The sequence below is a fragment of the Syngnathus floridae genome, chromosome 9, assembly GCF_059516105.1.
Source record: "Syngnathus floridae isolate MCC-2025c chromosome 9, RoL_Sflo_1.0, whole genome shotgun sequence".
Classification (NCBI taxonomy): Eukaryota; Metazoa; Chordata; class Actinopteri; order Syngnathiformes; family Syngnathidae; genus Syngnathus; species Syngnathus floridae.
The window spans coordinates 3,158,062-3,183,924 of NC_142421.1; the positions used below are offsets into that span (position 1 = coordinate 3,158,062).

The 25,863-nt window shown below is 43.0% G+C and overlaps 3 protein-coding genes and 1 long non-coding RNA gene across 4 annotated transcripts; 2 read left to right on the forward strand and 2 right to left on the reverse strand.

Moving 5' to 3' along the window:
- Window positions 1-564: 564 nt before the first annotated feature.
- LOC148392925 (uncharacterized) lies at window positions 565-2,918 on the reverse strand. Its single transcript, XR_015860203.1, has 2 exons — window positions 2,712-2,918; window positions 565-843 (listed from the first exon to the last, which is right to left on the reverse strand). It is a non-coding gene; the product is annotated as an uncharacterized LOC148392925 (long non-coding RNA).
- wnt8b (wingless-type MMTV integration site family, member 8b) lies at window positions 604-5,746 on the forward strand. The gene is made up of 7 exons (XM_088384351.1): window positions 604-696; window positions 803-922; window positions 1,693-1,726; window positions 2,706-2,844; window positions 3,383-3,508; window positions 3,595-3,737; window positions 4,919-5,746. Exons 2-7 carry the CDS (start codon window positions 852-854, stop codon window positions 5,486-5,488), a joined length of 1,083 nt encoding a protein of 360 aa, XP_088240477.1. The 5' UTR covers window positions 604-696; window positions 803-851; the 3' UTR covers window positions 5,489-5,746.
- Window positions 5,747-8,480: 2,734 nt separating this feature from the next.
- hif1an (hypoxia inducible factor 1 subunit alpha inhibitor) lies at window positions 8,481-13,456 on the forward strand. The gene is made up of 8 exons (XM_088384753.1): window positions 8,481-8,932; window positions 9,952-10,202; window positions 10,324-10,472; window positions 10,547-10,692; window positions 10,792-10,898; window positions 10,983-11,046; window positions 11,588-11,698; window positions 11,903-13,456. The coding sequence occupies exons 1-8, from the start codon at window positions 8,747-8,749 to the stop codon at window positions 11,969-11,971; spliced, it is 1,083 nt and encodes a 360-aa protein (XP_088240879.1). The 5' UTR covers window positions 8,481-8,746; the 3' UTR covers window positions 11,972-13,456.
- Window positions 13,457-16,699, reverse strand: cuedc2 (CUE domain containing 2). The gene is made up of 9 exons (XM_088384754.1): window positions 16,551-16,699; window positions 15,878-15,964; window positions 15,661-15,804; window positions 15,435-15,496; window positions 15,234-15,364; window positions 14,989-15,156; window positions 14,831-14,895; window positions 14,646-14,706; window positions 13,457-14,576 (listed from the first exon to the last, which is right to left on the reverse strand). The coding sequence occupies exons 2-9, from the start codon at window positions 15,949-15,951 to the stop codon at window positions 14,430-14,432; spliced, it is 852 nt and encodes a 283-aa protein (XP_088240880.1). The 5' UTR covers window positions 15,952-15,964; window positions 16,551-16,699; the 3' UTR covers window positions 13,457-14,429.
- Between the last annotated feature and the right edge of the window lie 9,164 nt (window positions 16,700-25,863).

The following is a 25,863-nucleotide window of genomic DNA, read 5'->3' on the forward strand; positions in this document are numbered from 1 at the left end:
CTAAAACAAATGTTTGATCCTTTTGTGGTCTAGTTGAATTTTTCTGTAAACTGCAGTGTTGAGGATAGTGGTGCGCGCTCCGATTTAAGTATGCAGATTTTGCCGTCGTATGAATTGAAGCTGTTGTAAACCAACATGAATAACAATAAATAATTTATTTGTTTATAAGAACATTTTAACAAGTGTTTAAAGATTCAAAATTAAGTCACAATCCGTGGCCAGAATATTAAACATTGATTTTGATATATTTTGTTTAAGAGCATTTTGAATATATTTTTTTTAAAAAGTGTAACTAAGTTGTTCCAAACAGCGAACCCAATGCAACTAATCATTTAATACATTTTTTTCAGCATTTTGTATGGCGGGGGGAAGAAAAAAATAAAAAATACTTTTTAAAATAAGGATTTTACAGATAGCGCTCCATTTCCAAATTAATTAAACGCACCACGACCGCCTGAACAGCGCGCAAATGTGAGTAAAGAAGAAGAAAAAAAACATCGTCACCTCCTTGACGCAATTGAATCACAAACACAATTTGTATATCTAACCAAAAACATGCATGAGTGTTGCACTTTTCCCCCTTTAATCGTGGATTAAGCAGATCGTCCTGGCCGGCCGGCCGGCCCTCGAGGCCCAGGGTGCCCCTTTTGATCATCTCAGTCTTCTCCACCGCGACTCTTGGGATTGGCCGCGAGGGTAAGAAGAAGGAGGGGGGGGCAATCTTTAATTAAGCAGATAATCTCTTGTTGAGGAAGAGAGTGGCTCCATTTCAGAGCACCCCCTCCTCATCCTCTTCTTCCAGTTTTGCAGGAGAAGCTCTTCAGTCTCCATCTCCTTCGTCACCTGTCAGCATGTTCATGCATTGGGAGGTTTGCTTCTACATTTTCATCCTGCTGGCGCACATGAGGTCCTACTGCTGCTGGTGAGTGGAAACTGTCTCGCGTCCACTTTCTGCATGCGTGCGCATTTTGCATTAAAGTGCATCAAGTTAATTTGAGAGGGGAGGGGGCTTTTTAATCTCTTAGTAAACAAGTTGTAAGATAGTAAAATTAAGTAAAAAGGGAATTTTAATCATGAAAAGAAATATGCAAATGCAAATGAGATAAGTAATAAAAGTTAAATACGCACTGAATGGAAGCAATAAATTGTCACACATGAACTGTTTAATGCAATCCATTTAATTTAGTTATTCTATATTTTCTATAAAGCAAATGGTGTTTACTTTATAAAAAAAAATTGTTGTGGAGAGATGGAACAGATTAAAAACTTTTCCATTCACTTCAATGGGTGAAGATCATTTGAGAAGTGTTTTCAATTGCTGACATCATGGAGCAATTAAAATTTTTATATCGGGTACTGAAATTGCCGATACAATTTTAGTTTTTAATCCAATCTGATCATTTTTTATTAAAAAAAAAAAAAAGTCCTGTGATAGCAACTATCTGCTTCCTCATCAACTTCACTTACCTCCCCTCCAAGTGACTTGAAATGATTTCCCACAACCTCCCATTCACTTCCCGATGAATGTAACCAACTTGTCACTAATGTGTAGGAATGGCATCAGCACGGTGACTATTATGGGATATTTCCGTCCATATCGGTTGTGTGTGACAGTTTCCCATGCGCTAATGAGCGGGAATGTGTTATGGACACTGAGCTTCCCGGAGTTGAATAAGCTGTCTCCTTTTCCAGGTCAGTGAATAATTTCTTGATGACTGGACCCAAGGTAAGCCAACTTCCTTTTGATCTCTCCTTCCCATCCCCAGAGAAAATATGCTCCTGCTTTTTCATCACTGTGTGTGTGTGTTCTTGTTTTTGTGTGGTTCTTGTGTGGGATTAATGCAGCCATATTCGTCCTCATTCTTTCCCCTCCTGCATGCGTACACTTGACCTTATTGAGAGGTTTGTGTGTGTGTGAATGTGTTAAGAGGCAAGGGCAGCTATTGCTTTAGTGGGTGGTCATCATTAGCGAGAACCTGGGCCCCTATGTGTGTGTGAGCTTCTACACTCCACCCAAGCAAGCAAGCAAGCAAAAAAAAAAAAAAAAGCCACTTGAGACATATTAGCCATATGATCATTCACACGCTCATAGTGCAGTTGATTGGGTGCCCGATCCACCTCTTAATTCCACCAAAATGATAGAAATCAACTTTAAAATTCCAGCAGAAATTCGGAATGGGTCTGCTGACTATTGGTGAGCGTTAGAATGATTAATATATATCTATTTGTTATAATTTGGAAAGAAATGGAATGATTTGAACCGTTTGAATTGCTCATGAAATGTAAAAATTAAAGATAATAATAATGCAATTGATTTATGTAACCCCCCCAGTAGTTAATTTTGCACTTTCAGTTTAAAAATATTTTTAGAATTTAACCAGAATGAACATTCAATTTGTAACAGTTTGAATAGGTCAAAAAGTGTAAAAATAGAGGTACAAATTTCACAAATTTTAATTCAGATGCATTAAAGAGGCATTGCCTGGTTAGGGTGGCTATGCGTGAGTGTTTGGGCCTGAGCCGTGGTCGACAGCAGCTTCTGCTCGAGTGTGCTCACTATGATCTCCCACTATTCAATAAATAGCTGAAAAATAACAACTGGCGGCTATGGCTCTCCTACACGGAAGGGCATGACAGTCATCAAGCAAAAAAAAAAAAAAAAAGCCATCCAAATCTCAAAGCTTCACTGGTTGTGTCACGTGCAGGCGTACCTGATCTATTCCAGCAGTGTGGCGGCGGGGGCCCAGAGCGGCATCGAGGAGTGCAAGTCCCAATTTGCGTGGGATCGCTGGAACTGCCCCGAGAGAGCTCTGCAGTTGTCCACGCACAGCAGCCTGCGTAGCGGTAAGTGCTAGCACATGAAGCAATCTGGACTAAATGCTGAAACAGCGTTTTCCAAAGCCACCTTTGTGGGCCAGTATGGGACTGTTACATTCTCTTCTGCATGTGCCAAAACAAACACACTAATCCAAGCGCTCTCACTAGATCAGCGCTGTCGTGAATGCGACACACAAAGTCGATTAGCATCAGGGAGAAGGCCTGTTGCTATGCTTATGGAGTGAAATTCAGCAGAGCTTTTATTAAGGACAATAAAAATACAATTCTGGATTTAAAAATGTTATTTTTTTTTAAATGGCAAGTCGGCAGTTATATCAATTATTTGCACACTCGAGCAACAGCTGCTGTCGGCCACGGCTCACACCCAGGCGCTCACATGCAGACTCGATGACATCACACGCCACACCAGGCCCGCCTCTTCAAGACATTTATATGGTGAATGAGGTCAAACAATATTTACATGGAATATGGTGGATTTTCACCTATTGCAGGTGGTATGTAAAAAAAAAATGAAACAGCATCATTAAATGAGTCTCTCCGCCAGCCAATCGGGAGACGGCGTTCGTGCACGCCATCAGCTCAGCCGGCGTCATGTACACGCTGACCAGGAACTGCAGTCTCGGGGATTTTGACAACTGCGGCTGCGACGACAGCCGGAACGGACAACGAGGTAAGAGACTTCCGATTGTATCGTAAAATAAATCTTGAGAAATGATCATGAAACCTCATCTCATAACGTTTGTGTTTCACTTCCAGGCGGTCACGGCTGGTTGTGGGGAGGCTGCAGTGACAACGTCGGTTTCGGCGAGGCCATCGCCAAACAGTTTGTCGACGCTTTGGAGACCGGCCAGGATGCCCGAGCGGCTATGAATTTACACAACAACGAAGCTGGCAGAAAGGTACTGCTTTTCTTTTTATATAAGCGATATAGATGCCGTTTTTTTTTTCGGGACTCCTTCTCGGCCTTCCAGCTGATTTCCTCCCCCCCAATCCATCTCTGCGAGTGTGCCACCCAAGCATCCCCTTTCACACGACTATAAGTGAGGTGCCACTCGTCCCCGATCATAACAGTGTGTTCGCTGTACCAGAAGGGCCTATTTACTAGCTCTGAATGACAATCCCTCTCCTGGAGAATTGCAGGATCGCCGGCGTGCAAGCCTAATTGGAGATCCAGGGGAGCCAGACATTGCACGGTCTTCCGTATTATCCCCCCGTTTTTTAAATAAGTGTTTAGTTTTATTCTTGCAATAAGGATCCCACATTTATGTTGGTCTTTGTCCGGCTCCGGAGGTAGTCTGAGGGGACCACAGGCGTGCAGCTGAAGTGCTCTTTGTTGACGGTGCCTTTGCAACCCCCCCGTCGGGCCCCGGGATCGCCACGGCACCTGGAGCATCATTGTAACAGAAAAAAATGGGCACAGAAAGAGGGAAGGAGGGGGGGGGGGGGTCTTTTTTGATACCCCCAGTCAATGGGACTCTCCATTTTGTCTTGTCACTCTCGGAAAACATGATGATAATGAACGGGCTAAACAAATAGTGTTTTCAAGGGAGGGGCGCAACGGGTACTCGATGTGAAACTTTTGGATTGACAAAGAGAAAAAAGACTGGACCACGTCCTCTTTTCAAGCGACAGATGTTTTGTGTTGGTTAAAGTCAGAAAGCGCAGACAACAACAAAAACAAAGTCGAGGACCTCGAAGCGATCACCTCTTCAGGCTTTTGGTTTACTCCACTATGTTGAGAACACAATCCATTCTTTTCAAAAGTTGTTGGCCCAAGTACTCGCTAACAGTTAGCCAGTTAACAGCTAGCTGTTATCCCGAGGACTTGCTAACAGTTAGCCAGTTACCAACTGGCTGTTATCCTGAGGCCATAACAGCCAGCTCTGCTCTCTCATTGGCTGACTCCCATGTCATTCAACAGGCCACGCCCAACTTTTTAAAGCCACACACATTAAAAGTCACAGAGTGACCCTTATTCACTTTTTATTTTTTATGAGCATTTATGATTTCCCTGAGGCACGGCGGACAATCTCTCAAAGTTGGCAATCACTATTTAAGGCCGGTTTTATCCCGACTGCAGGCAGTGAAGGGGACCATGCAGAAGACGTGCAAGTGCCACGGGGTATCAGGGAGCTGCACCACGCAGACCTGCTGGCTGCAGCTGCCCGACTTCAGGGAGGTGGGAAACTACCTGAAGGAGAAGTACCACAGAGCTCTGAAGGTGGACCTTCTCCGCGGGGCCGGGAACAGCGCGGCCAGCCGGGGGGCCGTAGCCGAGACCTTCAGCTCCATCTCCCGCAAGGAGCTGGTCCACCTAGAAGACTCGCCCGACTACTGCTTGGAGAACCGCACGCTGGGCCTGACGGGCACAGAGGGCCGCGAGTGCCTGAAGAAGGGCAAGAACTTGACCAAGTGGGAAAAGCGTAGCTGTAAGAGGCTGTGCGGCGAGTGCGGCCTGGCCGTGGAGGAGCGCAAGGCCGAGACGGTGTCCAGCTGCAACTGTAAGTTCCACTGGTGCTGCGCCGTCAAGTGCGAACAGTGCAGGAAGACGGTGACCAAATTCTTCTGCGTGAAGAAAGGAGGCGCTAGGGGGAGGAACGAAAGTGCGGGCGGGCGACGCAAGACCCTCAAGCTCGGTAAGAAGCACTGAAATACTTTGGGTCATAAATGGACGGACAAGTTGTACATTTCCAGGAAAAAAAAAGACAATCTCAAGACAACTGCTTGAAACATGTAAGAGAGATTTTTTGCTGTCACAGAATTTTTTTCCGCATATTACAATTAGGTTTTTGAAAAAGTACATAGTGACAGAGCCTTTTTATGGACCACCTGAAGTTATTCCATGACGTTCCTCGCCCCCCCCCCCTTGTTGTATTTAAATGTATATAAGATGAAGCACTTTGTACTGTACATTGTTAATTTATTGCACCACTTAGTTGTATTTTTAGTTGTGTTTATTTTCTATTCAGCTATAATGAAAGAATAATAAATCCTTCCTGATATCATTTCGCCTCACCTCGTGACTTGTTCTGAGGTAAACATAACGCCACTCGGAGTTAGAGTCCTCAAGGTGGAGTCGGGAAAGGGGGGGGGGTCGTGAAAGAAAGGAAAACCCTTCACCTTCTCTCCGTCGTGCTTTTCTCAATTTGCCCCCACCACCACAACAAATTCCTCCTGTACCCTCCCTCTTGGTAATCCTCAAAAGAACGCCCGAGTTTCTTTACTGTTTAATACTAGTTTAATTAACTTTGTCCAGACGGAGGAGGCCATGAGGCAAGTCGCCCTTATAAAAATCATCCCGCCTCTAATTTTGTATGCTAATCTCCTTTTTCACGCCGCGCCTCCTTAGCGCTGTGTTCAGGCGGGGAGGCGGGGGAATGTTGGGAAAACTTGTGCAAGGCTTCCTGCGGCTGTTTTATCCCGACGGGCCCACCTATTTGGCTCCTTTCACTTCTCTAGGGCCTGCCTTTGCTCGATTTAACAATGCACGCGGAGCTAATCAGCTCTCTCGGAAATGCGCCGCTGTCGAGGAAGGTAATCCCCCCCCCTTCTTCGGCCGCTCTCAATGGCCCGTCGCCTCCTAAAGGACTTTGGGAAAAGGCTTTACACAGATTCACACTGTTCCCTCAAAAGAAGTTAGTTCCAGTATTGTACCCCAACAAGTGGCTTTTATAAACACATGCCTGCCAAGCTAGTCGAAGAAGTGCCCAGGCCCAACCTGGCAGGGGCCAGCGAGTGGCAACCGAGGGCCAAACCCTTCAGACAAGAAAGACAAGATTAGAGGTCCCATAGAGAAAGAAAGGGGGAGCGGTTTCTGCACCTTCCTCCTTTGGCTCAATAAAGTGTCAAGGAAACACCTTGTTGACATCTTATTTAGCAAATCATGATAATCAAAAGACCCCCCTCCCTCCGACGATGATCCCCCGACGGGATCACTCAGCCTCGTCATGAAAAGCAGAGCATTCCAGACATGTTGCCCGGTAGACACTCAACTGCCCCCCCCCCCCCGTCAAAGCTAAATGCTAAAGCTACGTAAATATAAAAACATAACTTGCATTTTGTTGCACGAAATGAATTATTCAGATCAGTTAAGGCCTAACCCCTTTTATGACGAATATTCTGGTGTGAAAAAAAAAGTCAACCAGCACTTTATGTTGATCGCGACTCAGACACACAAACATTTGCCCCCACCCGGCAGGCGACGCGACCTCCGACCGAGAGGTCTGAAGTTCCATGTTTGCGGGCCGGCCCTGCCATGTCCAATTTTCCAAAGTTCATGAGCACAAGGTGGCGGGGGAGAGATGGTCGACAGCGAGCAGGAAGTGTAGGATTTCAAGCAGCGTCTCGCTCACAAAACATGGTGCATTTAGCAAGTTGTTCAAAATTGCTAAGATCCTCCTCCTTATTGAGGGCAAAGTTTAAAATAGTAGTTTTCCCTTTATAAAAAAAATCAAAACATGATTGATTCTTCTTCAGTAGCAAGCAAAAGGAAATATTTTTAATGCTTGGAAGAATCCCTGACTAATAGGATTTAAGGCTTAGGGGTTCTGGACCTACAACACCTAGAGGGGCGAGGGTCAATATGAATGTGAGAGAAAGCCAACATAAGAAGAAGAGAGGAGGGAGGATGCAGGGCGCGCTATCATGTGTTCCCATTACCCCAAAAATCTGAGGAATCCGTGTCACAAATTCCTCAAATACCTGTCTGACCGCGTTTGACTTCCATGGGGAAGTTGAGTTGAAAAAAAAAGAGCAACAGATAGAGAACAGACAATAGCGGTGTGTTCGTTATCAGGATTGAGACACAAGCTTCTACTGTGGAGGGGGGGGGGGGGGCTCACGGGGTGGTCAATCTCCCTGCTCATCCACACAAGAATGGGGAAAGAAAGGAAAGGAGAGGAGCATCAGAGGGATCAAGCTCAGCTCATCCCACTGATGTGCACTGGAAACACAAGAGCATGGGAACCCACCGCGGAGCCCCCAGCGGTTGAGGCTCCCCGCGGGGCGGAGATGACTACAGATCCAGTCAAGGCCCATCACTTTCAAAAGGCACTTGGTTATGTTTGATAATATTTCATGTATTGGCTTATTATTGACGGCACAGCAGTCGCAGGAGGTAACGAGGTAGAAATAATCAAAAATTAAATCGGCAACTAATGGACTGTCAATTAGCCATTTTGACAATCAATGTTAAGACGCGGCATGCAAGTTTTTTCCAATATGCCATTTGGTAAACGTATCCCATTTCGTTTAAGAAAAATAGAGGCAAGGGCACCCTCTAGTGTTCAAAAACGTCTTAGTTTTTCTAAATTAAAAAAAACAAAAAAACAATTTAAATTCTACATTTGGGGCGAGGGTCTTCAGAATGGTCATGCAGGGGGGACAAAACATTGATAAACACTCTTTTTTTTACTAAATCTTCCAATTTCTAAAGAATAAATTGTCTTATTTATACTTTAAAAAATACTCTGACACCGATACTCTGACTTGGTTTTGTCTACTTGACGTTTTCATTGGGTGGATGGACGTTTTTAAAGTAAAAAACAAACAAACGCGAGTGTCATTACCTCGCCCCTGCGCCAGATGTCGCTGTTTCATTTATCAGGGACCTCTGCTACATAGCTTGCATTTAATCTCGTTTGTTTTCCGGATGTCAACACAAGTGTGTAAATACCCATTCAACGTAGTATAGAACGCTCAACGGAGGCAAGCGTCCTTTCTCGCTGACGTTTCGGTATCATTTGAGGAATTATCGATCCCCCCAAAACGCAAATATTAGCGTCACGGTGGAGTGTAACTTGGTAGTGCGGCGACTTAAGGACAAAAGCCTCCAAATCGGTGGCGAAGAGGACGGACAGTGCGGGGGGTAAATTGGTGGAGTGGCACAGGCAGGTCCGACCCAGCGACCATGGCAGCGGCGACCGTCGTGGAGGCTGAGAAGCCGGCGGCGAACGAAAGCGCGACCGCCGGCTTCTCTGGCATCCACCAGCCGGCTTGGAACGATTCTCAGCTGCGGAGGTATACGTTCTCCACCAAGCCCATTCCCAGGCTGTCGCATACCGACCCCAGAGCCGAGATGCTCATCAACAACGAGGTAAGAAGCCAACAAGCATTAATATGACCATTAATATTACCGTGGATCATTTGTTTGTTGTTTTCCACTGTTAACGCGACCTATATCCACTTAATAATAGTACAAAACCTTGAGGCTTTTGTAAGAAAAGTCATCTAGGACATCTGAACTTTATTTGCACTGGCACTTTAAATAGCTTCAGGTTTCAATTTATTTATATTTCCCATCTGTTTTTAAAATGTGCTACATCATATGACTAATCATCCCCAAACCTGCTAAAGATAATCTGAATAGTGCCAGTGCATAATTTGAACCTGCTATCCAGCCCCTCACTGAAGAAAGTCTATTAAGTCACACGACTTAAGCATGTTTGAAAAAAAACATAATTTTTTTTTTTGTTGAAATGACCCAAATCACAGCTTTCTTCGTTAAAATATCTAATTTACCCCCAATTTACGGCTATAAGAATTAACCAATCACAATCAACCTCGTGTTAATGGGCGTCTCTATTTTCTTCTGTTTGTGTACACTCATCCTCACAATCCACAAAGCACTCCTTGCGCGCTCCCGTATCGTGAAACATGTTTTTCACACTGTGCGCGTTTTCTAACTTCCTCCCTGCGGCATCGGGAGCGCGCCTTGGTTGTACGTTCGCGTAGTCACGTAGGCCACAACTTAACGGTGTCCGATGGTGTCCAATGGCAGGCACTCTTTCTTTGCACCTTGGAGAAAGCTGCTCTTAGTGTATCGGCATTCCAACTTGTCATAACATCATAACTCAGTCCAGAGTGTGTGTTCTGAAGCAGTGTTGCCAATTCACTACCAGGGGCTTATTAATTTTCTTTTTTTCTTCCAAAAGAGTCGCGATGAAACGTGAACGACCTGAACAGTGGCGGCTCATCCCAGAGAAATAAACAATTCTAAATATGAAAAAAAATCTTGTGTTTGATACCTAAAAGTTCCCCCCCAAAACAATGAAAGACAATTTAAATTAAATAAGTTTAAACCCCGATATACAGCAGTACTGTATGTATTTGCAGGAGCCGGTGGTTTTAACAGACACAAACCTGGTGTACCCTGCCCTCAAATGGGACATCTCGTACCTCCAAGAGAACATCGGCAACGGCGACTTCTCCGTCTACATCGCGGAAAACCACAAGTTCCTTTATTACGACGAGAAGAAATTGGCCAACGTGGAGAACTTTGTCCCCAAGTCCCAACGACTTGAGATGAAATTCTCCGAGTTTGTGGAGAGGATGCAGCAAGTGCAGCAAACGGGAGGCGAAGAGCGGTTAGTTTTTATCTTTTGAAGAGTCTCAAGAAAATAATCCTCAGATGATTTGACAGGGAATGTTCCATTAGCATGTCTAACGACGTAGCCTTTCTATGACATCATATGCTCCGTCGGCCAGGGTGTACCTCCAGCAAACGCTCAACGACACGGTCGGGAAGAAGATAGTGCTGGACTTCCTCGGTTTCAACTGGAACTGGATCAACAAGCAGCAGGCCAAAATGAACTGGGGCCAGCTAACATCCAACCTCCTGCTCATAGGCATGGAAGGTGCGCGGGTTTGGCTTCTCCCACGCGCTCGCTTCCTCGTCGGTATTCCTTTGTGACGATGTCATCTTCTCCAGGCAACGTGACGCCGGCGCATTACGACGAGCAGCAGAACTTCTTTGCGCAAATCAAAGGCCACAAGAGATGCATCCTTTTTCCTCCGGACCAGTTTGAGTGTCTCTATCCGTACCCTGTCCACCATCCCTGTGATAGACAGAGTCAAGTAAGTCGCGATGAACCCATTTTATATTCTTGACAAGAATGCGAGCTGCCGTGACTGTCAATAATGAAGAGAGAATTTTTATTTTTTTGTCATTTCTAGGTTGATTTTGACAACCCTGACTACAGTAGGTTTCCCAATTTTAAAAACGTTGTTGGCTATGAGGCGGTTGTGGGCCCAGGAGATGTGCTCTACATCCCCATGTATTGGTAAGAAGTCGATTTTCACTATGCAAATATACATTTGAATTTTTTTTTTTTTGTAGTTTGTTTATTTTCTTGTCTTTCCAACAGGTGGCATCACATAGAATCGCTGCTGAGTGGTGGCGTGACAATCACAGTCAACTTCTGGTACAAAGTATGCATTTTCAGGAGTTTTGAATAGTGAAATGATTTAATCAAATATCATTCATATTCTACTTTGTAAAGAATTGGATTAATCACATAATTAAATTGAAGAAGAAAAAAAAAACAGTTATGGCCTAATTCTTGCTCCACTTGAATGGACATGGTGCTGCTGTGCACGCCTTGGCCACCTGGGGGCAGTATAATACAGCTTTACGTGGGGACAGTGACTCATTCTTTGCAGAGCATAAAGAATATATGCCTGTAACTGTATGTATTTTTACGTACGCTATCATTTATCTTAAAGCAGCCATTTAGCAGTCCAACTCATGGACGTGCCTCTGTGGCGGCCATGTTGGCGGGGGCAATTTTAGCAAAAGCATGGGCCTTGAAATTAGTTTGTAAAATACTTTTTTGTTCATGCCAAAATGTGTGAGAGCAAAACAGAGCATTAAAAAAACTAGCCAGATAACATAACTGCTGAAATTATTTTTCGTAATGCCAAACTTTTTAACTTTTTGTAAAATGGAGATGATCTGGATGTCTGTGTTCAGGGAGCACCCACACCGAAGAGGATAGAATACCCGCTGCGAGCTCACCAGAAGGTGGCCATCATGAGGAACATCGAGAAGATGTTGGGAGAAGCGCTTGGCGACCCTCGACAAGTAAGCACTTTGTTTTCTCCTTTTAGGCCGTTAAAACAGCGAACCACTGCAGAATCAGACTTGCATTTAGGTCACCTACATCGGGTGAAAATCCCTCGCCGCATGTCCGACCCGGCCAGCAACCCATTTTCTACTTTTGGCTCACCAACGTGTCACACTTTTGAAGGGGAGACTTCCATTTTGTCTGTGTCTATTCCTCCTCAGGTGGGACCGTTGCTCAACACCATGATCACAGGACGATACGAAGATCCCAACAAGAAGGGTGAGCCTTGAAATTGCGCCAACTTGACTTTCGGACTATGTCGCTGCATGGCTATCTTGAAACCATCGCGCTTCTCACGGTGCCATCGTCTTTACCCGTCTCACGGGAGTTGACTGTACTTGAACAAGAAGTTTTTCTTTTTGCGTCTTTTGGTTAGTTATTTATGCCCAGCAGTGTTCTCAGAATATCTTATTTAAAAGAATAAATAAGCGACTAGGGTGTGCAGCGAAGGATCGACAAACCACTAGCAGACCGCTTGTACTTATGAAGTTGCGATTTTTTTTTCTCGCCTTCGAAGGTAATAGGGGTGTCAAGTTTAACGTTTCAAAAGCAGTTCAACTTTTCTGTACGTTTAATTATCAGATTGCTGTGGCTGCTTGACAAAGGCAAATAAGTAAGTTAAGTTCACAAGTTCACGGCGAGTGTGTCTCTGGTGTTGTGTTAGCTCACTTAGCTTAGCTAAAATATCAAAGTACATCTACTTTGCCTTTCGGTGACTCTTCCAGTACCGCTGTTGCAATTTGCCGATCACTCTCAATAACGTTGTGAGCTCGGTGGAAATGAAATGTGATTATTGGTGATGGAGGATGTTTTTTGTTTTGGTACAAGTTCCTACTAAATTCTGTGAAATGGCTAAAAATATCCTCACACGTAACTGTTGTAATGCTAACTGTAATATTTGCCCATTTTTATAGTAAACAGTTTTAAAGCGTGCTTGCCCCAAGGTGAATTTAGAGCAAATGAATTGAGCTGAATTATTTTAACGCTAAAGAAAATATTGCAGCCTTGTGGGAGAGACGGTTGGCGCGGTAATGAATCCAAGTACGGTCATTTATATGTATCGCATATATTCAAAAGTAGGCGACTGTGTTAAGTACGTCATCGTTTTGGATTTATACTTCAAAGACGATTGGATTAGGATTAGCAAGGGCATCATTAAAAAATAAATAATATTGTAAATGCAGATTATATGTTTAGCGATGACACCAACATTCAGGTTATGTCTTCCTGGGAAAGTTATTTACTGTTTGGCTCATTTTTAAGCCTTATGATGCACCCATGATCAGGTTTAAAGCTGCTTGTTAAGTTTCATGGCGGTTTGTGTGTGACGTTCTCTGCCGTTAAAAAAAAAAAAAAAAACCTCAACGCCGCTTCACCAAAGCTCATCGCACAAATGGACTCATTGTTGCTTGTTTACACTTCCTGTTGCTTGGATTGTCAAACGTGCTACGACACAGGAAAGCACTTATCTCCAAATTTTGTTTTGTTACCAAGAGCAATCCAATACACTGGAAAAAAAAAAAAAATTGGGATAAGAATTTGCAGTGATTCACTTGTTTTTGCCTCATTTCTGTAGTTTGAATATGGATGGAAACAATTTCACAAAATTTGGAGTTGCGTGTTTTTTACACAACTTATGTTATTTACTGAATGGAACTCATCTCTTTTGTGCTATTTCTGTAATTAAAGAATAAAATGAAGACAGAGAAACAAAATTAGTCTACAAAATTAGTCTTTACTATAAATTGTGCGTTTTCGTCAAAGCAAGGGAGTTACAAGTTCAGTCAAGAGCCACCGCACACGGCACAGTAAAACCGATCATCAGATCCGTCACAAACACCACTGCTGCTATTTAATTAGGAATTAAAGAGATTCCAGTAAAATCGCAATTGAGTTCTGGGCATCTTCAATCGTTACTTTTGTTCAAGCTTATCGTCTAAAAAAAACATGTCAAAATTTGTGGCCTTATCAATTTTTTTTCCCCTTTTGGATAAAACCACAATTTTGACATATTTTTCATCAGGCACCAACATTTATTTAGTTTATATTTCATTTGGAAAAATACAGAGACATGGTGCAATAATAGAAAAGTCATCTAATAATAAATATACCCGCAAATCTAAAACATGGAGTGCTCCAAAACACTACTTCGCAATACTGTAACATAATATAACAATGCGTTATTTAACTGAAGGGAAACCACAGTGCAAACGATCAGAAGTCAGTCTGTTGTTTTTGCGCTAGGGCAAAAACAAAAAAATGTCAGTGACAAGAACTTGAAAGTATTTGAAATAGGAAAATATATAAAGCACCACTAGAACTTGACAAATTGTTATAGTAATCTGCCACGAACGACCTATAATTCTAAATAGATGTCACAAAATGGCACCAAAGCACTACTTTTCCATGATACAAGGCTTTGGTGGCGAATTTGCGAGTAGCGAATAGCTTATATACGCGCAAACACCGTTGCTTCATTTCAACACTCACAAACGTTAAAAAACAGTCAGGTACTAAATATGCAACAATAATAATAAAAAAAAGAAAATTCCAGAAGAAAATGTAACAAAAAAGCACTGTGGACCATGACAACATCATGTTTGATTAAGAAAAAAAATCCAATTCAAACCAGAGCGATTATATAAATAAACCAAAATAGGTCAAGATGATATCAGCCCCGCCGCGCTGTCAATGAAATCGATATTTGCGAGCCGGCTTGAGGTTGACGTAGGTCTTCTTCATGTCGTCCGTCTCGTTCTTCTTTACCACCTGATAGCGTTCTCCTTTGGTGCTCACCACCTGGTTGCCGTGGTAGCGGACCAGCTTTTTGGGAGCCTGCCGCAGTTGAAAACAAGGCACGCGTGAAAACGGGCAACGCGTTTGCAAACGGCGGACAGACTTTACCTCTTTAGGGGCGACCGGTCGATGCGTTTTCTTGTCCTCCTCGTTGTCGACCAGCATGTACCTGCGGGGGGGTAAAAATAATTTTACTTTTGCTTTGTGCTGCCTGGCGAGGTCTTCCTAGCAACAAGTGACCATTAAATATGCGATTAAACTACCTAATTGGAATCATCAACTGCTTCACTTACTTCTCAAGAATGCTTTCTTTCAGTTTCTGATCCGCCACTGATGAGATATTCTTCCCTTGATTTACCTGAGGCCACGGAAAGTAGGTTATTTTTTTTTCCTCCAAGTGTCAACATTAGCACGACGTAGGTGGTAAATGATCCAAAATGGCGACACTCACATTGAGCGGAGTGGGGCTAAGTTGGACGTCGCCCTCGATGATGAGGCGCACGGCTTCCTCCATGTCTCCTTTGGCAATGGACAGAGCGCTGCGGGCTTCCGACAGACTACACTTGGGGAACATCTCGAGAAGGTGCTGCTCCTGGCTTTCCAATTCGGACACGGGGAGCTAGAAATGTGTACAGGTCAGGCCCGACTACTTTCAACATTTTCCATGAAAACAATCCCCATTGAAATGAAAATTACCTTGGCTGTGGCGCCCTCTGTCTGTGTTTGTAGGCATTGCATTTCCCTGCCAGATGGGGCGTCATTCGGTAAGAGAGGGGCGATTTTCAACGAGCCGTCGACCGTCTTTGGCACGCCGTTTTCTCCGTCCACTTGAAAGGAACACATGCTGAGTATCAATAGGCTACCCAAGATAGAAAAAAGAAAAAAGCTAAGAAGTACCTGAGGTGCGAGCTGTAGCTAGCGTGGACGCCAGGTTAAACATCATTTCACACACTTTTACACTGCAACATAAAAATACATCAGGGACTTTACTCCATTGAAAGTGCAAAGTGATATTTGAAAGTCGTTTAGTTTCTTTTATATTGTAACGTACAAAAAAGCTATTTCACATAAGCTCACGTAAATTAAATTATACAGGATCGACTGGAGTTTGACATGTTCTGACCTATCAATTTCCGCAAATCCCGGTATGTACGCCTCCAGCATCTCGGCAAAGACCTCCACGTCAAAGTTCTCCTCTACACTTTGCTGGGAGCCAAGATCTTCCAAAACTCCAGTGATGTAGGACAAGAGGACATCATCAAGTGCACTGCATTCAAGAAGGTTTGCGTTACTCACAAAAGCACACGGTTCAAATAAAATGATCAAATGAAAAAGTTTACCTGAGATCTGCATCGGGGATATAAGACTGTAGGAAGTCGTGCAACGCACCGTGGATGATTTTGTGGAGGTCCATGGTGGTTTTCTAACTACAGAAAAGAAATGCACACGGGCTTATATACGTGGGAGTGGTCCCGCTGACCTCATAACAAGTGCACCCACACTGTCGTCAGACCATATAGGGCACGCTTACATGAACAAGTTGCAAAACAATTTATTATGACACTTTGGGGTTTGATAAGCTTGGAATTTTAACAATAAAGTACTTTGCATACATAATTTGTCTCAATTGAACATATAAAGCGCATTTATTGATGTGAAATGAGGACGTTAATCAGTGCACGTGTGGAGAGTTTGTCATCCAGCAATAATTCTCAGCTAGTACACGGAAGAGTTAGCAAGTGGGCGACGCTGCGATGCTAACCCAAAGCTAAGCTCGTATGTGTTTTTACAGCATATTAGAGCAACGACGGAAGGATTTCCGAAACTTTTGCTCACTTGGCGACGTCAATCTTCACCTCAACTATCAGCTTGGGCGGGAAATAACTGGTAAGTTTATATTTGTTAACAGGCTACCGGGGTTTTGTTAGTTAGCATATACGCTAACAGCTAAGAGGCTAACCAAAGCAGCCTGTGCTTATGAAACAAAACGACATCGATTTCGAGTTTACTTACTGCGTACGAAATTGTGAGGACATTAAGGTTCCTCACGTTGCTTCAAGTATATTCCTGAGAAGAATGTTTTGTGTAGAATTTGTGGACTCCTAGTGGCTGTCAGTGTGATTGTGGAAGCTTATTAGCAATTCACAACATTGGGACGTCATTTCCTCACATTGTAAACAGCTCAGTTCAACCAATGCGGAGCACAAAAGGCATGCAAATGTTTTGACGTGTAAAAAAAAGAAAAAGCAAAATGACATTTTATTGATTGAAATATACTTTCCCAGCACAATTCAAACAATACCCAGGTGTTTGTACCACAATGTCACCAAAGATTTTCCCATTTTACACCCTAAAAGTCTTTCATAGTAATTTTATTCAGAAGTCCTGTCGTGAAGAAAGAATCAATTGGTCGTTTCCTGCTGTTAAGCTTTTTTAAAATTTTTTACTCATTACGTCATGTGTTTAAGAGTGTCCCGAAATATTCTCATTTTAGGGGTGAAACTGTCCCCCGGTGATGGATGGTCAAGGCCATAGTGACGTCACACTTTCACTCCTTCTGATTGGTTGGTGAGTAAATTTTCCCCATAAAAGCATTTAAAGGCTATTAAAATGATTAAACTATTGCTATTATAACTGAGCTATGTGACAATGTATTTTTACGACGATTTGAAATGTGTGGGATCCCATCTGGATCTCGAGTAATGCTGATTACTAGTTGCCTATACATACTTCATGAGTTAGATGTTATCTGAGGCAAGATCAGCGACGCTCTCAGTTACCCTATGTTATCTTTAATGCAGACATGCACTTATTAATATTTCATTCTATTGTCTTTTTGTTCTCTGCTTGCTCAATGTGCTATTTAAAGGAGAAATGTGCTTCTCATAACAAAGCAGCATCTAACTTGGCTGAACTTTCAATGACCTTTGAGGTCATTTTTTTTGGTAGTATTTGTTTTGCTTCCAATTGCGTTGTACAGGTTATATTTGCAAAATATACTAGTATTTAGGGGAATGTAAAGTTGAGTTGCAATGAGTGGGTGTATAATGCATTAGAACTAGAGGGCGCAATAGCAACCTACAGACACAAGGTGGCAGCATAGAGTTATTAATGAGAAGTGAACCGCTTCACGTCAACATTAATGATGTGGATACAGATTGTACATATATAATTTCGTCAGAGCTGAATGTGAAAGGCTACTAATATTACTATTTAGTTCTTATCGAGTAAAAGTTTTGAGCACAATCAAATGATGAACATTTTCATTTTGTCTTATTTTATATTCTGCATACAATTTACAAGCTGAAATTAAGCAAGCCATGTGTTACAAGTGTAACCCTAATGGTATAAGTGACAATGATTTATTTGTGTTATCGGCACACAAACGTTGAAGAAAACATTTAGGGTACAGGCATGATGTGTCAAACCTTAACACGTGCTAATGGCGCCTTTGCAGAGCTGTGGACATTTTTATGCCGGGAGCATAACCGAGCATGTCATTCAACAATGTTGAGCCTCCACATGTGAATATTTGACACATTTACATTCAGACAATGACGACCGGGGTTCGACTGCGTGGATGTCTGAGCGAAGAGTGGAGAAAGAAAAGAAAGAAATTACAATCCTCATCAACAAAACATTGAATGAGCCAAATTAATTACCCTTTACCCAACTTTAGACAATAACGCTCAGAGCTGTCTGCTGGAGCTCTGTTATTCTATTAACGTACAATTTTCAGTTCAGCTAGAGTGACTTCATATTTGGATTTTTATTGTATTTTCCGAGCCAACGTGTAACATCGCATCCGTAATATAATGGCTTCCGATGATTCGATGGTTTCTGCCGAAACGCTCACGCGACAGAGATCCTATCAGCACATTATTTGCTGGGGCGAGTTTGTTGAAAAGCAAATTTCACTTAGTGTAGCTGTCTGGGAGCATCATAAAGGGTCATTTACAGTGTGAATTCAAGCACAGAAGGGTTTAATTATTCAGAACTTTGGCAATAAGAGCTTGCCTTCCTAATCATAGTCTGTCTTTAATCAGAATCTTCTTCTCTAATTCATTTCTCGAAGCCATTTGAAATGCTTTTGTGCGGCTGCGACAAACTGTTTAATGACACAGGCTAAGTTGGTAGAAGAGTTTGACTTTTAATGATGGTTTTAGAATTGAAGGGACAAGAGATTCGCTGAGTTTGACCAACCTGAGCATTTGTATTGACCAGATTCTAGTTTTAAATGTTTAGTGACTCTAGCGGATTGACCCTTAAAGGCCACCATACGTCGTGGCCAAAACATACAGAATACAGTTGAGTTAATAATAAACTCTTGCAAAGTTGCCTGTATTTGTCACTGCCCAAATTTATGTTTCAAATCTGCATTCTGTACCACTGATTTGTGCCGTTAAAAAAAAAAAAGGATTTAATTTGTGCTAACAAATGACACTACCAATCGGCCATTTTGTTAATTTTATGCAGACTGGCTAATCTCGATAGTACATTATAAATATTGCCTATAATATATAATAGTAATATTTTGTGGTTAAAATAAAATGTTGTCAGGGATAAAACATTACAAGAAAAATACAACAAAACAATATATTACTCGTTTGAATTCTTTTTTGTTTTACCGTCATAACATTTTTCAAAGCCTTAATTTTCAAGCGACTTTTTTCTTAACATACTGTAACGTTACAACTGACTGTTTTTAACAACCGAACCATGTCTTGCAATATTATTATTGTAAAATGACATTTATCTATCCTTACCATGATCCGCTCGTTTGATATAAGTGAGCCAACTCTACGTACAACAATGTTAGCGTCGTGTCAGCAAACGGGACGGGCCCTCTTTGTCTCGGTCCGTGTGCCTCCCATCCACTTGATAGGTTAACCTGTCCACGGCATCCATCTTTGCCCCCCCCCCCCCTCCCCTACACACATTACCATTGATCTGAGGGAAATAAAGAGCACATGTGTTATTATATACAGCACAGGGAAAAAAAGCAGCCCTTTCACAGTGATGGAGTGAACCGAGCAAATGTATGAAATATCGCCCCTCCGCGTCTTCTGTCTTCCTGTCAATAGTGCAGCCTTTGCCCACAACCTGGATCAATAGAGACTTATCTTTTCACCATAACACATAACAGAGTTTTTTTTTTTTTCTCTTGTATTGAAATCCGCAATCCATGCCTCACATGCAAAGTCCATAATACAGATATGCACCCCCTTCCTCTCTCGCCAATCTGAAATGTGGCAGTTACAAATTTACATGTTGATTTTTCTGGACGTTTATCTGCAGCTTTTGGGGGTCTCTCATGTGTGAGACTGCTCAGCGGAGAGAAGACACCCCTCTGTAAAAACATCTGTTGTGCAAAAAGGGCTGTCAGACATTTGCGGCCTCCGTCTCAGACATTGTCATTTGTTTTGATCATTTCCGTGAGTGGAAGACAACACCCCCACCACCCCCACAGAAAACATTTTATACAATATACATTCTGGAGAATTATTTCATCGAGAAGTTAACTTAGACAGCAACAATAAAATTTAGTTTGCAGTTCTTTCCCCCCACTGTGCGGTTTGGACAAGCTGCTTGAAGATGATAACACAAAAAAAAAAAAAAATGAATTATTCAACAGATGCAGTTGTTATCTGATAGGCAAAGCTGCTGGAAAATTGAAATTTGCAAAATGTGCTTTTGTAACCGAAACAATCATGATGGTTGTTTGGTTTGAGTGATTTTTGTGCAATTTGTGAATTTTTTTTTTTTTTAAGTGTTGTCTTAAAAATCGACTCAGTTTTTGGTGCTTACACAGGAATTGTCCCCCCAAGCATTTCTTTTGTGAACGCCACAGGGCACATCACCTCTGCGTTGTCCCCCGTTAGCGGCCATTTATCTTAGTCAAGAAACCTGCTTGCAGTCATTCCAGCGCGCTCTCGCCCAAACACACACGGAAGCGTGCACTCAACCATCATGAGCATACTGGTGGCAACCCCAAAGTCGAACTCGGTCCATCTGGTTAGATGACGCTGGTTGACTTTCAAATTGGCTCAACTGGCTTGAAATAATATAAATGATTTTTTTTTTTCTAGTATAAGAAGTCAAAAAAAAGTATGACTCGCACTGAATGAGGTGACATCGTAAAAGTTATGTACTGTAAGGCACATTAAAAATGATTTATTTATTATTTTTTTACTGCGCCTTATAATCAGGTGCGCCTTATTTAACAAATATGCTAATTATTTTTGATTAATTTTATATTATTGGGTGTGATGATCACTTCTGCACTGAACCAGACTGAGTCCATTCTATATAACATAACACATTTAATTTATAATAAATCATTGTATTGCTTATGGAGCGTTGTATATTTAACTTTTACTCGTTTAGTATTTTATTGCTAATTTAATTTCACTTGTAGTGCAAATTTTTCCAATTTTAGAGCACTAATTGTCTATTTTGTTCTAAATGACCTAGTACAGCATAACAAGTGATGCTCTGATTTAATTTTATTTTTTAATTCTCTGCCCAAACAGGTGAGTGTTTCTCACCATATAGCGACACCCCATAAACCAGCTGATAAGCCATCCCTGTGACTTTCTTATCTGTCTCGCAGACAATCCCCGCTCCCTGCTCACGTTTGTCGTTTCCCCTCGGGCCCATTATCAGATTCCCAGCGCAGGATCCCGGCAGCTGCGGTTATTGTGGAAGACTACGTTTATAGCCCCATGATGTCTGTGACAACACCGGCTTTTATGAGTGAGTACATGTTTTTTTTTTTTTTTGTGGTCATTGAGAGTTGCTCTTTCACTTGTGGGACTTGATGGTCTTATTGCAGGAGGGGAGGGGGGGTGTTCAGTGAGTTTTCAGTCAGGGCCCTCATAGGTCAAATCAAAAAAGACTGAAAAGTCCAACGGAATAAAACGACTAATATCATTGATGCTTTTTTTCAATCGCACTTTTCTCGCTATCTGCCACGAAGGCGTTATCTCCCCCCACCATTCATGTACACATTTATTGGATTCCAAGTGTCTGGGATCAATCTTTTGGCCACCAGAGGAGCATAACTAATGGTAACATTAGAGTGGCTTTGTGCGAGCGACCGGCCGGATGCGGGTTAACCAAGCAGGAAATAATCTCTGATTTTATATCCTGCATGAGTGGCCATAGGATATGCCGCGAATAAATTAATCCCCCCCCTCCACCCTTTTGGAATGTTTCTCGGCAGGTTATCTTTTGAATGGAAGACTTTAAAGCGTTTGTTGGGCCGATTCGGCTTCACACGTTGCGCACGCACAATTTCCTCGCCGATAATACCGTCATCTGGATGCTCAGCCAGGGTCAGACTAACTTTTCTGTGTCTGAAGGCAGGTCTAGACAACCTCCCCTGGAAAGCCCCCCCCCCGACTCCTCTCCCTCACCCCCTCCTTCCCTTTAAAGGCCCACTTCTATTTTCCTTGTTGTGCCCAAACAAGGATTTTATGAAACGGGTGACATCGCCACACAAGCTGTCTGGCGAATCCCCCTTAATTAAAGTGACGTTTCCAGCCTTCCTCCGACACTAATAAACCCCTTCTCAATTAAGATCCTCCTAATTACTGCGAGCAAAGGAAAGAGGGACACACACAGACAGACAGTGTGCGAGTAAGCCTGCTGGCATTTGGCCCCATAAGCTGAGTGCCACACAAAAGAAAATAATGTCCCCTGGGTTACCCATCCTTCCAGAGAGGTTTCTCCTCTTCAACACCACGACCTTGCCCCCCCCCCCCTCTCCTGTTTTCGTCTTTATGAATGAAAGTATATGCCACACAGGGTTGAGAGTGTCCATTCATGGAGCGGCTGGAATGTGTGAATAAGCGGGGGGGCTTTGAATGAGGAATGAATCACAGCCACCTGATTAGTCGTTAAGCAGTCTTTTGACATTGCCATTGTTTGAATGTGCATGGTGGAAGTGAGCGTGCTGTCATGTAGAAAGGGCCCGCTCACTCAAGTGAGGCTGATTGGAAAAGAAATAGCACAGATACAGTGGAACATCCCAAGTTGAACCCCCCCCCAAAAAAATTATTTGAATACAAGCGGTGGCGCAATACTTGTAGACAGACATTATCATGATTACCAAAAGGCAAAGTTTGTGACTTTTGATCATGAAATTTGCTGTGTTACATATATTTTTGTTAATATATAATTTTTGCACATGCTGTGCCTTTGGCGGCGGCGGCCTACACCGGGGAAGGTTAAACATGTTTGGTACGTGTCCTGCTCGGCAGATTAATGACATTAACAAAGTTTCCATTAGTCCTGCAACTGGGGGAGACATGGGCGTCCATGCGGAAAGCCACATGACTGAGGCAGAGATAAGAGAAAATGAAATACGTCTTCGTGGAGACAAGGGAGGGAGGGGGGAGCGCAGGAAGTGCCACTCCAAATTAGCCGCAGGCCCAGTTTGTTGTTACTTCATTAACCCAACAGCCCCGGGAAAACTCAAAAGTGGGGTCACAACCTTAAGCAATGGGGAGGCCTGAAATGCGCAAAGAAAAGCTCCTATAGTCATTGCTTGCTTGTAAACTATTGACACAATACAGACGAATGTTTGAAGGGAAGCTTTTTTTTTTTATGAAAGCTGCAGTTCACTGCCCCTTTTTGTGACTTATTTCTTTCTTTTCTGACTGATTTTATTAGAACTTTAGTGCCACTCTCAAACTAAGCCTGACACGCAGAAAAGTATGCGGTTTAAAAAAAAAAAACATGTCGACCGCTAGCATAAGGCTAATGCTAACGTAGACAGTGATTAGCATCAGTATATAGAGTTATAGGGGAAGTCAAGTCAAATGGTTTCTCTCTTGTATTATGTGGCTCCATTATTCTAAACATAATATTAGATTTGTGCATTATAAATTAAGCAACAAAAATCCAACCGGGCGGACATTTTGTAGCATCTGAATCGGTGCGGCGTGCACTTGCTGCTCGCTGACATTTGACGGCCTTCTTCAAACCAGAGCTTAAGTTGCATAATACCGGCCCTTGTTGTTGAAACGCGAGCCGAGCGTGACTCTTTATTTGCGGGCCGGGACTTTATGAGAGTCTACGGTTACGTACCCTCAGAAGGAGGGCTATTGTGTTCTCTGCCCTATAGCCAACATACATCCGCTCCTCCATTTTGTATACAGCCGAATGACATTTTTCCATTGTAAATGGGAGGTTTTGTTAGCCCTTTTGGATATCGCCGATTGTCATGTCGTTGTGTATTCCTCGCACATATACCTGCTCAGCAACATGGCTCCTGAGCAGGCGACTTGGCTAGGAAGTGTGTCGCACACGCGGGCTGGCAGCATCAGGGCCCGGTGAGTGTCTACTGAGGCTGCAGACACATCTGCCTGCTTGGTTTCACCTGCTAACTGAGCATGTAACATTGACTTCTTGGCTGCAATGCAATCAGGGTCGGTCGGGGCACCGGCAACAGCGCAACACGCTTGTGATTACGCGCATGTTTTCCCTCCGTTTCGAAAGTGAGGACGTTCATTTTTTTTTTTAAGACACGGTGGCAACTTGCAACAAATAAAATATGCAAATGTATTTACTGCAAATTAAAATCAGAATAAAGAATCACATTAATTATAATAATGTGGGCTTAATCTTTTTAATTAATTTTTCTCACATACAAACAATACTCACAGGCGTATATTCTTTATCTCTGCCAAAAATAGCTCATATAACCTCTTTAGTTGACACTTGTTCTGTTCTCCCATCATCCAATCTACTGTATGTGTATAAGGTCTATGTAGGATACCGCCCCCTAGTGCCCATTGTGCGCACACCAGAATGAGTATCAATTTGCCCATTGAATTATCAAGATGCGTTGCAATGTGTTTTTGTGCTTTTTATAACACTTCCTCGGAGGCTTTACTCGTTTTTCAAATTGCACGGAGGCGCCGGGTCAAATACCCCCGCGTGGTTTCCTCGCCCCTTTTCCTACAGCCCCCCCCCCCCCCAAATAATGCATCAGTGTGAGCTTTTTTAATTGCTGGCTCGCCACAGCTTTGCGCTAATTCCTGGCGATACACGTAATGGTGACACCACTGAGCTCGGAGTGCTCTCTTGTGCGCGTACAAACATTTCCCGTCCTCGAGACGAGCGTCACCTCGCTAATCTGTCTGAGCAAGTGTGTGCGTGGAGAGGCCCTTTATCCCGTCCTGCTTTAACCGCTTGCTCACAGGAGAGCCATTTAGCCCTTCCACTAATGGCCGATGAAGTCTTTCACCGGGCCCTGTTTGACTTTCACCCCCTGAAAGCAACTTGGCGACATTAAGAAAACCAGTTAACCTGGAGCGGTCTGTCTGTGTCTACTCAAGGAAGCCGGCGAGCTCCTCGGTGCCTTTTCAAGAGGCTCCTCTTCACCGCTTCTCTGAAAAGCGGCCGCTCAGCACTTTTCTCTGTAGCACACTGCGTGCCAAACAAATAAATGCCTCGCCTTTAGCCGTTGTTTCGAGGCGTCATATAACGTTGAAGTCTTAATAAATAGACTTCCGGACATTCTTTATTGACTCCCCATCATGTCTTTTTTTCCGAGCCAATCATTCATTCTGCAACGACTTGCTATTGGTTGCTGATTTGCCATCTTAATTTAATGTTAATTGGATGATTATAGACACATTTAATTACAAACCAATAGCTGGCTCTCGACTGGCTGGCCGTCCGAAACAGATTGCGGTCAGCTACTATCCAGGCAAAACTCCATGATGTTAATTTTTCGCCGTTTATTGCCGTGGGCTATTCAGAACTTAGGTAACCTAAGCACAATGGCGCAGCGCCTCAATCCAAATCATTATTTACCTTTCGTAACTTCGACAGTGGAGGCTTTTAACACCAGACTCCGAGTCTTTCCTGGCTCTTTATGGAGCACGGCTACTGTGGCGGAAGGCTTAAACCAAGGTCAACATTAGCTGCAGTCACGAGATTGACCTGCTCGTCAAGAGAAGACAAAATAAACACGGGGGGGGGGGGAGTCGGAAGAAAGTGCACTTAACAGGTGTACTGAAGGTAGAAATAGCCAGCCAAGCAAAAATCGGACTCAGTCATCAGCATCATGTAAAGTCGGTGACTAGAGTTTAAGGTGTCCCGTGACAACACTTAAATATTTTTTTATGACTGAAATGAATGGAAATGTTATTAATCTGTTCCACCCTATTTTTTTGTGTGTTTGTGGGAAAACAAAAGAAAAAAATAGCACTGTGTTTCTTAGAAACACCTCGTGTGTCATGATTTAATGCTGCAATTCAATTCATTGTGGTACGACTGTTAGTGTGCCCCCTTGACCACGAGGGGGCGGTGT